Here is a 10,548-nt window from a genome sequence, read left to right as displayed (position 1 = left end):
GAAGGAAAAACTCCAGAAACCCAGAGAGAGATGCAGTATATTCTTTAAGACTTTGAAACATAAAACACAGAGTTGTGAGTATTAATAAAGGACAAAAACACTGAACTCAAGGAAGAGAAAGAGCAGCTTGAGAAGATATGCAGAGAAATAGAGCCAAATCCAAGAAGTGGTGACCAAAAACACCCAATTACAAGCACTCTACAGCAAAGTCCATTACGCAAACACCAAAATGCAAGAGTAAAAGCAACGACAGGAGAAAAATCTCAAAGACATACAGTCTTTATTTCAAGAACTACAGAAGAGACATGAAGAGTTAAAAGCCATCCATCACAAATAACAACAAAGAAACAAGGACATGCATGAGGCAAACGAAGAAATGCAGGAGAAAAACAAAGCCCTGCGAGAAAAGCAAAAGGAAAACCAGGAAACATTAGAAGAACTGGAGAGAAGGTGGAAGGTCAAGATGACATGCAGACATTCAAACCAAGTATCGAAATGGAGAAGAACTGTGATGAAAATGACTTTGAAAATGGCATGGATGTTGGTGCAACAAGGTTGGTGCGCAGTCATTTGAATATTGCCTTAAGCAGCTTAGCGAACCAAACCCGAGATAACACCATTTTTCTTAAACCGCTGTTATGCTAAAGCAGGATTAGTTCAAGTTTCTTAATTTAATGACAACTATAATCAATTCTTATGGAAGCACACTTTCAAAAAAAAACCTTAAAATTTCTTTTTGAACAATTGTTCAAAATCGGACTTACCTACGTCTTACAAATATCAAAGTCCGATGTAAAGCTTTGCAGGCACTTGAATGTCCTACTTAGTATTATTCTCTAACAAAACCACATTATTTCATCATGTTTTTATACGGTCTGTTTTCCTCTTTGTGTAATACTTTGGCGGTTTATGTGCAAAGACCAGAAACTCAAACTGAAACCACAGGTTTAATTCTGACAGGGTCCTGCGGGCTGATCTGTAAACCACCAGACAGTAAAGCCATCATTTGTTAACAAATACACCAAAATATGGGAACTAAATCCACAATATTGTGGTGACATAAACATCACAAAAACCTCCCCAGATTCACCTGTTGTATAAAAAGGACATCCCAAGCAAATAGTTAAAAGTCAGTCTTTTTCCACAAAATGTTTTATTGAGAATGTTTTTTGTACAAGTTTGTTCTGAAATGCAATTATTTTTACATATTCAAAGACTTTATCTTACACTTAAGACAAATCCAAGTTATTTAATATATGGCCTATGTACAGTCTGTTTGGAAAAGTTATTATTGAAAGTACACAAAGCAGACAACTAAAAACAAAACAAGGCATAAGACTGCATGATGTGGGTAACAAGAGTCAATGAAAGCTGTCATTTAATACTGAAGCTCCCCGGGAATGCCTTAAATTAAAAATGAGTTTTGAATGTTTCCCAGAGGTTGGAACCCAATGTGAGCTCCATCTCTTCTTCTCGGAGGACCCTGACCCAATAAACACTTCAGTGCAGTGTCCCGATCAGAAACATACACACTCCTCGACTCTGACAGTTCACCTCCTGGTTTACACCATTAACTGACTGGCAGGTTAACTAAAAAAAAATTAAATAAAGCTGAAAGTAAAAGTAGGAGATAACACTAAGCACACTGAAGACAGATGACCGTCACCATCCAAATCAAGTATGCCTGCATACCAAAGCATTTGTCAGTCCAGAAGGGGGGAGGGACTCCTGCAGGAAGCCTATAGATGAATATAGGAAGCTTTAATCACGTTTAATCAGGTAGAAACATGGATAAAGCACAGCCAAATGTCTTTCTTTGCATCATTTTGGAAGGTCTGTGGGGAAAACAAATGGAGTGAAGAGTCAGCATATTGTCCCAGCACCTCACAGTACCCGATTTCAGCGGAGACTCCTGAAGGTTCCTCAAACGTCCTAAAAAAATTGCAGTGCCGATGATGCAGGGGCTTCTCATGGCTGTAAAATAAACGTGGGTTTTGTGGTGCTAAAAAAAAGTTGGGTCAAAAGCAAGAGCACGATGGCTAGAAGAATAGGCCTTCAAAGCTCCCTACTTCACTCTGTTCTTTCACAAATATTTCAAAGTACTGGTAGATAATGGTGACGGCCAGCAGGATACCAGTGCCAGAGCCAATGGCTCCAAGGAAGTCTGCCATCACTGACAAACCACCGATACACAGTCCACCAAAGGCAGCAGCAGTGGGAATGTATCTAAAATGAAAACAGAGAAATTAAGGAAATTACACACCCTGTGTTTTTCTGTTGAAAATGCAATCTGTAGTAAGGATGATAGCATTCACATATACGGCTTAAGAAAAAAGAAGAAGAAAGAAAGGGAATACGCAATCAGTTTAACATAAAGACACAAAGTCAGTTAAAATTAATAAATATCACCCTGTCAATTTAGAAAGCACAAGCCATTGTGAACTCATTTCATCTACTGTGGTGTAAATGAAAGTGACAACAAATGCACTGGAGACAACAATAATAATTCCTCCAAAAGGGAATGATTGTAGTCACCAAAACCTTTCACAGAGTTTTTACTAGTGTCTTTTTTGTTCACTGCTGGCAACATGAGACAATTCAAGTTCCAGCTCTTCCTGGATGGCACATTGAAAAGTGCCGCTGCACCTACCACAGTCTCAAGAGTGTGGAGGAAATAGTAGGAGAAGATCATCAATTCAGCAATAGGAGCTGTATCTGCTCCAGCACTGCCAGAGCCCTACAAAACGACCTACCCCCCAACCCTCCATGTGCATTATTCCAACTAAAGTGTCAGATACAGACTCGACAAGTGTTACACAAAGGCCGCAATCCTTTAGTGGAACCTGTGCCAACAGACTGGCACCATGCAGTTTGACTGGCATTCCCCCAGAGAAAACCAGAGCTGGCAGGTTCGCCACTGGCGCCCTATTTTCTTCAGTGATGAAAGGAAGGAAGTTCACCTCATGTGAACATGTGAAAGACAGACGTTCATGCTTCCTATCCCTGACTTTGTGTTATACACTGATGATCATGTTCCCTTACATTTTTGAGAAGTGTACACTCACTTAACTAAGTAGTGCTTAAAAGAGCAGTTTAGCAAAAAGTGTGGGTTGGCATTATTTATATGTAGGAAATGTGAAAAGCAGTTATATGGAGGCTGTGTCTGGATGAACTCATGACATAACCTCCTGAACCAGAGCATTGCATAACAAACACTTGAAACACAAAATTGTTCTGTATATTTTGGGAAGCTGGCGAAAATCTAGAAGGTCAACAGGTGTAACAGATCTTGTATTTTACCTGTTAAGCTCATGGACCATTGAGGTCTCTCTGTGTCCCCTCATCACCATCTGCTGCTCCTTCAGCTGTTTTGCAACCTGCATGACAGGAAATGGAATAGAGCTCTAAGAACGAGTTTTCTTGAAACAATGTCATAACACAACCTACTAGAAAGCAGTAATAACTTACATCTTTTGCAGAGGAGCCTGATACTTCAATCCAGGTTTTGGAGAAAAAGGCACATGAACCAAGCATGAAGATGATGTAGATTACTGCGTGGACTGGGTCCTCCAGAACAGAGCCAAATGATTCAGGTGGAGAGAAGTAGTAACAGAGTCCCCCGACTGGGTAAGCACGGGCCGGGCCACCAGACGATGTGTCCTGGGAAAACGGGAACAAAACGTACTCCATCAGTCACTAATGTTAACATGATAATGAGTTGTCAGACTCCGGTACAATCTTTCCACAATTTTATTTTGTTTCCTTTTATCAATAACCAAAAATATCCAAGAATAGGCTTGTCCTGGCACACAGGTGTGAATGTCATGGTAAGCTTACATAAATGCAGCTTGTGTAGTTAGAAAAATATGGTTAAAAAACAAAACAAAACTGACTGTTTGAGAGGAGGTAGTTTTTATAAAGAAGATGGATCGCCAAACCATTAGCAGAGGCATTTATTTTTGGGTTGTTAGGTGTTGGGTCTTTTTGCACTTTAAATAAGGCATTTTGCAGGTCAACACACTAACAAACTGAACTGAAGAATCTATAAAACACAAACATGTACTCACAGACCACGTTCCGAGCAGATTAACCAGGAAATTGCCACTGAAGCGCGTGGAGAGCATCTGGGAGATCACATACAAGTTGGAGACCAATGCAGACTGCAGGATGATGGGAATGTTGGAAGTATAAAAGAGCTTGATGGGGTAGGTGTTGTACTGTCCACGGTAACGAGCTGACTTGATTGGCAGATCCACCCTGAATCCCTGTGAGAGAAGAGATTAATTCATCACACTGATTTATTTTTATTTTTTTAAATACACGTTTTAAATCTCAAGTGGGTTAGTGTGAAGTCAGACAAAAGAAAAGAAAAGCAACCGACCTGAAAGTATATCACTACAGCAAAAACAAAGACTGTAGCAATCAGGTTCATGAGGTTGGGCAGGTTCTGTCTGTAGAAGGCCTCTCTCAGAGCACGCACTTTGTCAGTCCTTGTGGCAAGCAAATGGAAAAGAGCAATGATCGCACCCTCAAACTCCGTGCCTGGAAACACAGAAAAAAACCCTCTCAAATTAGAAACCTCGTTTTGGATTGCAAAGATGCAACATGTTTTTTTTTAATTATTATTTAATTAAAAAAAAAAATCACTTTGTAAAAACCAATTATTGGTTCCTTACCTCTTCCAGTGTTCACAGTAGTGGGACTGAAGGCCTTCCACACAATCGTTTCACAGATGTTGGTAGCAATGAACAAGGAAATGCCTGAACCAAGACCATAGCCCTTTTGGAGCAACTCATCCAGCAGCAGCACAATCAGCCCAGCCACAAACAGCTAGAGAGAAACGTAACAGTTCGAGTCATATGAGATTGCTATGGAGATTTGCCATGTTTGGAAAGTTTTGAGTATCGACTCCAACAAACACATTACGTCTTCTGTTTTTACATTTAAAATTAATAAAAAATTATGTAGGCTTGTGGAATGAAAGATTAATAAAAAAAATAATACTGACAGCAGATGGGATACATTCAAAAATTTTACTCCACTTCGTTCTCACATTCACAAGATTATAAGAAGCTGTGGTGACAGCAAAACCCCCTCAGCTCACAACCCCAGCAGGTTGTGAGCTGAGCAGAATAAATGAAAAAGAAATGATTTCAATTGATTCATTTTTTTTGAAAATTACTGCATCTATACCTGTTGTTACGTCATCAATGAGTATAACAGTTACCCTAAATGATAAATAAAGCTGAAAATAACTGAAATTTAATTATGTTTCCTAGCCCAAAGAGTTCTTTAAAGTACCAGTAGCGTCATCTCAGTAACAGAAAGTACAGCGTATGTGTGCTTTAGGTTGAGAGCGTGAAAGTAACATCTCCTTGGGAGTATATTTATACTCACAGGTTTAAAACTATTACCAACTAATAACAATTTAAAAAAGGCTGATTTTAATCAAAGGGTTTTCACTGGTATTCTTTGAGTGTTTATGAAAAGGTAGCAGACAAGGCTTTGGGAAAAGACAAGCTGGAAAAAAAAAATCTCCATTGCCTCAGCCTTTTATAAAGAGATTAGAATTTTGTATTGCTGTATAATCAACTACTAATCACACAACTCTAATATGAATGCTGAACCAGACCTTGTACTTAGTTACCCTGTATTTGACAGAGTAACTAATGAAACCTCTCTCTGAAATGCGCCTCGTGCACTTCTTTAATTGTGATGTCAACATTAAGTTTAATAAGAATGACATTGAATAAACAGTAATGCCAGTGTAAGGGACATGTCTGTAATAATAACGTTCATAAAAACAAAAACAACATTGTTGGAAACTCTGAGGAACCAAACAATTAATAATTAATTAATAAAACAATTTATTTAATTTATATTTATATACATGTCCTTAGGGCTGCTCAATTAATCGAATTTTAATCACGATTACGATCTGGGCTTTCAACGATCATTAAAAATGACTGAGCCGATTATTAGCCCCTCCCTCATGCTTTACTCTCGCGCTGCTCCGTGTGGTAAGTCAAGCGCACCGCTCTCCATTTCGAACACGCGTCACAACAATTAAGAGGACCCGAGGGAAGCTCGGAAAGCTAAGCAGAAGTTATTTGGAGAGGAGAGTGACTGCCGTTGGTTGAAAAGAGGTTAAAAAAAAAAACTTCAGTGGTGTGGAAACATTATGGGTTGGCGGAGTTAGACGTGGATCAAGTAGACAGTGTGTAAACTTTGCTACGATGTAGTAGCTGCACCACAGAGCAACACTGCAAAGTTGACTAAACATAGATGTTTACATTTTTCATTTATTTCTTATATTGCAAACATTTGCACTGTTATCAGTATTTGCACACTATTTTATATTATTTTTTAAAGTCATTATTCAATACATTGTTATTGTTAACCCTTTAAAGCCGGTCAGAGCAGCACACTCCGTAACTATTTTTAAATCCCTGTAGAACCTGAACCGCTAAGCTAGCGCAATAATTTGTTTTGCATATGAAACCGGAGGAGTTGTACTTACATCTTATGCCATCAGCTTGTCCTCGGTCACGGTTTCCTTCCACATAAAGCTTTGCAAAAATTGCATAAAAAGCGCTTGCAGGAACAAAAACATAATATTCCAGAAACACGCTTTGCCGATCCATCAGCTGTTCATAACACTTCCCACTTTGAAAAAGACGTCAACTCGAACTATCGCATTTCCTGCCCGAAACCGGAAGTGATGTCATTTTTGCGGAAAATGTAGTTTTTTTACTTGTAGGCCTTAAGTAAAAAACTATACTATACTATACTTATACTAGTGTTTTTATAAGTCATGTTTGACTCTATACTTTTCTGAATAGTTGCTGGGATGCTTAGAACTCGAATTGCACAGCTGGAAATAGTTTATTTTGATGCACGTGCTGTTTTCTTTGCAAATTTGCATCATAGGATTGTTTTTTTTGTTTTTCCTGCAGTATATAAAAATTGCTGTATCTCCAAAATAAAACTATGAAGACACTCAAAATAAATTTCCTGTTGTTGTAAACTATTTTTTGCAACTTTTTTGTATTTAAAGTTTTGAGGGATAAACCTCTTAAATTTCTCCAAGTAGAAATATATGTAAACAAAACAAAAACGATTTTCAATTTTTTTGTAGTTTATTGCACTTGTTTGCAATTAATGTAGTTACTATGGACTTAATGCATACATATTATTAAAATATGGGCTATAACAGTTGTATTGATGTATAGCAACTTGAAATGCTCCCACAAATGGCACTACAGCATGTACAAAAAAAATAATATAAGCTCTGGCGGACTTGGTTCTATGGTAGGTCTTAAAGGGTTAAATAAATATCGTCAAATAATCGTGATCTCAATTTCAGTGAAAATAATCGTGATTATCATTTTTGCCATAATCGAGCAGCCCTACATGTCCTGACATTACACAGTTCAGGTATGTTTGCAGATATTCATCCTGTTCTCACCTGAATGATGATCAGCAGACAGATCCCTGCACCCATCTCTGACGGATCTCCGTACATGCCAGTCATCACATACACAATAGCCTGTCCAATGGTGATGATCATGCCAAACACTGAAGAAAAAAAATAAATAAATAAAAAAAATCAGAGGTCAGAGACCCTAAAGTCTTGATAGGCAATTTCAAACTACTTCAAACCAGCACCTGAGCAGAGATTACATACATTTTTGTGCTCCATTAAAAAGCGCTCTGTCCTTTGGAGTGTCTCCAACTTCGATGATCTTAGCTCCAGCAAGCAGCTGCATGATCAGGCCTGAGGTGACAATTGGCGAGATACCCAGCTCCATCAAAGTACCTAGAAGAAAATGTTCAAGTTAGACCCCAGAAAACAGCAGACATATATCTAACTTATACACAAATATATTAAAAAGTATATACCTCTGTTTGAGGCCAGAATGACTCTCATCCAGTAGAAAGGATCTGCAGAGTCTGAGGACATTATGCCAAACAGGGGAATCTGAAAAGCAACATATTGCATTTACAGTCGAGTCTTAATTGGCTGCATGAAGTGTTATAATTGTGTGTCCCCTGAATTCACTGACTTCAGCTTGATACTTTGACTATTATGTAAGAAACATTCCTGTAACAGACAACTTAATGTAATAATAACATTGTAATAATTTATGCTAAGTTTTTTTTTACTTATTTAAGCTGTTGAGGTTTTTTCCCCTATTAAAAACATAATAAAAATGTAAATACACAAACTAAACAACAGTGAGACTCACCTGGCAGCACACCAGAAAGATGAAAAGAGTGATAGCAGTCCATAACACCTTCTCTCTGAACTGGATCTAATGGTTGAGCAAATGTAATAAGTTTAAAACGAGGGGAGGGGGGTAAAAAAATTAAAGCAAACACAATATAAAGCTTACTGATTGCTAATTGTTTATTTAGAACTATGAAAACAAGGGGGAGGTATTTAAAAACACACATACCTTTCTTTCGGGTTTTTGGATCTCTGGCAGCACAGCACAGAAAGGCTTTATCACCTCCAAGAATTTGACTGAAAACAAACAAACAAAGAAACAAACATGAGTAAAAAGGTGATCATATCTGGTTATCATCAGCGGGACGTGGTAATGAATGGGGGGCGGACTTTACAGACAAATGTGAATGTACCAACAATGTACCTGGAGTAAAGCAAAGCTTTGAAAAAAAAAAAAATCAGTTTCCTGTTGTTATGTCAGATCTTTACAGTACCTCTACAACCTACATGTTTCTAGTAATGCAAGGCAGGAAACAGGAACAGCGGACTCACAAAAAACAGAGCTTCTTATGCGTCGTCATCACTAGACTGTCAATGTCTTTGAATGAGTGGCTAACAAGTTAGCGTAAAGGTCTCGAAATTAAGCCACTCACCGTATCGCTTTTAAAGGATATCTACAGACTAGAAAACTAGTTTGCCAAAATATCACCTAGTTATTAAGCTAAACCCTACAACTACTTCTCATTAGAAATATTTTCATAACAGGGAAAAAACCATTTATCAACCAGGAAGCTAGCGACTAAATGCTAGCTGCATGCGATCAACGCCAGTTGCTAGTTACCGTTAGCTAACTAAGTTGTCAAAAACACATAAAACACTGTTTCAGTTTTGCTCCTCGTTTTTTGCAGATCACAGTCTTAAAAATCATGTGCCAAAGTGAAACTTACTGCCCATGATGTCCCAACTGGTCTCTTTGTACGGTTCTTCACAGTGGAAATGAGACCAGCTTGAGCCTGAGTAACTGAGCCACCGGGAGGAAAAGGAGGCGACACGTCATCACTACAGACACGAAGACCAGCGATTTAAAGAGACAGCGACCTTTTAACTGAACATCACATATCACAGTTGCAATACAAAGAAACGAAGAACAAATATGAAAAGCTACATTTTAATAGACCTACTTTAATTTTTGACATACTTGTGTAAAGCAAACAACCCCGGAGCCTGACAGTCCCAGAGAAACAGAGGGACAATATTTTTCAGCTGCTACTACTGCAGTTAAAGTTACAAATCGTAAAATATCGCCACTTGATGTCAATAGATTGCAGAGTGCAGTCAAATGAATTTGTTGCCTGTGTCATGCGCGCTGATTCTGATGTCACGTCTTGTGTCCTGTCCACTGGGCAGTCCAGCACCTCTCGATTTTTGTAACCTGGCGCACTGTGCCGCAGCTTGGTTGAAGTAACAAGTGTACAATCGTGTCAGATTTTATTGCCATTTTAGTGGAGTTGTTGGAAAAGTTGGAAAACGTTACAACAACAAAAAACGTTAGACAACATCTTGGCTTTGACCTTTTTCCTCTGGCATAACCAGCCAGGCTTGTAACCAACCAGTTGGACATGTCTAATCTGCTGACAGTGAGTAATTGCAACAATAATGGGAATAAATAAGCATGTTTATGCATATTTTCACGTGTAACAGTTCAGTTCAGGAAATAAATCTTGATGTGATGAGGAAGAAAATGTTTTTTTAAATAGATGCTAGTTGCATTGTCTCTTTCCTTTGCATTTTTGATTCTTTGGTTAAAGACTTTCAGTGAAGCAGTGGTAGAAGACGGTCAGCAGCTCCTTCTTCAGGTCCATTTTTCTGAGGATTCTCAGAAAGTGGAGACGCTGTTGGGCCTTCTTCAAAACCGCAGAGGTGTTTGAGCTCCATTGGAGGTCTGTGTCTATGTGCACACCCAGGAACTTGAAACTGGACACCCTTTCCACACACTCCCCGTTGATGCTGACAGGCTGCAGCTCAAACTTCCTGCTTCTGAAGTCGACTACCAGTTCTTCTGTCTTGGTGGTATTGAGGTCCAGGTTGTTGTCTACACACCAATCTGTCAGCCTCTGAACCTCAGCTCTGTATGCCGTCTCATCTCCCCCTGAGATGAGCCCCACCACGGTGGTATCATCTGCAAACTTAATGACTGCGTTGTCTGGGTGGGAACTAACACAGTCATGTGTGTACAGAGTGTACAGTAGAGGACTCAGTCAGTACACAGCCTTGTGGAGAGCCGGTGTTAAGGCTGAGGGGTGAGGAAAGATGAGGCC

At 38.9% G+C, this 10,548-nt stretch overlaps 1 protein-coding gene across 1 annotated transcript; it reads right to left on the bottom strand.

Annotated features, from left to right (window-relative positions):
• Window positions 1–1,134: 1,134 nt before the first annotated feature.
• On the bottom strand, window positions 1,135–9,289 carry sec61a1a (SEC61 translocon subunit alpha 1a). The gene is made up of 12 exons (XM_026167999.1): window positions 9,178–9,289; window positions 8,460–8,527; window positions 8,250–8,315; window positions 7,903–7,981; window positions 7,688–7,819; window positions 7,469–7,578; window positions 4,677–4,830; window positions 4,382–4,542; window positions 4,068–4,265; window positions 3,469–3,660; window positions 3,301–3,377; window positions 1,135–2,226 (listed from the first exon to the last, which is right to left on the bottom strand). Exons 1-12 carry the CDS (start codon window positions 9,182–9,184, stop codon window positions 2,040–2,042), a joined length of 1,431 nt encoding a protein of 476 aa, XP_026023784.1. The 5' UTR covers window positions 9,185–9,289; the 3' UTR covers window positions 1,135–2,039.
• Between the last annotated feature and the right edge of the window lie 1,259 nt (window positions 9,290–10,548).

This window comes from Astatotilapia calliptera, chromosome 5 (assembly GCF_900246225.1).
Source record: "Astatotilapia calliptera chromosome 5, fAstCal1.2, whole genome shotgun sequence".
Classification (NCBI taxonomy): domain Eukaryota; kingdom Metazoa; phylum Chordata; class Actinopteri; order Cichliformes; family Cichlidae; genus Astatotilapia; species Astatotilapia calliptera.
Note: the sequence above shows the minus strand (reverse complement) of the source record. Positions and strands in the feature narration are given on the sequence as shown.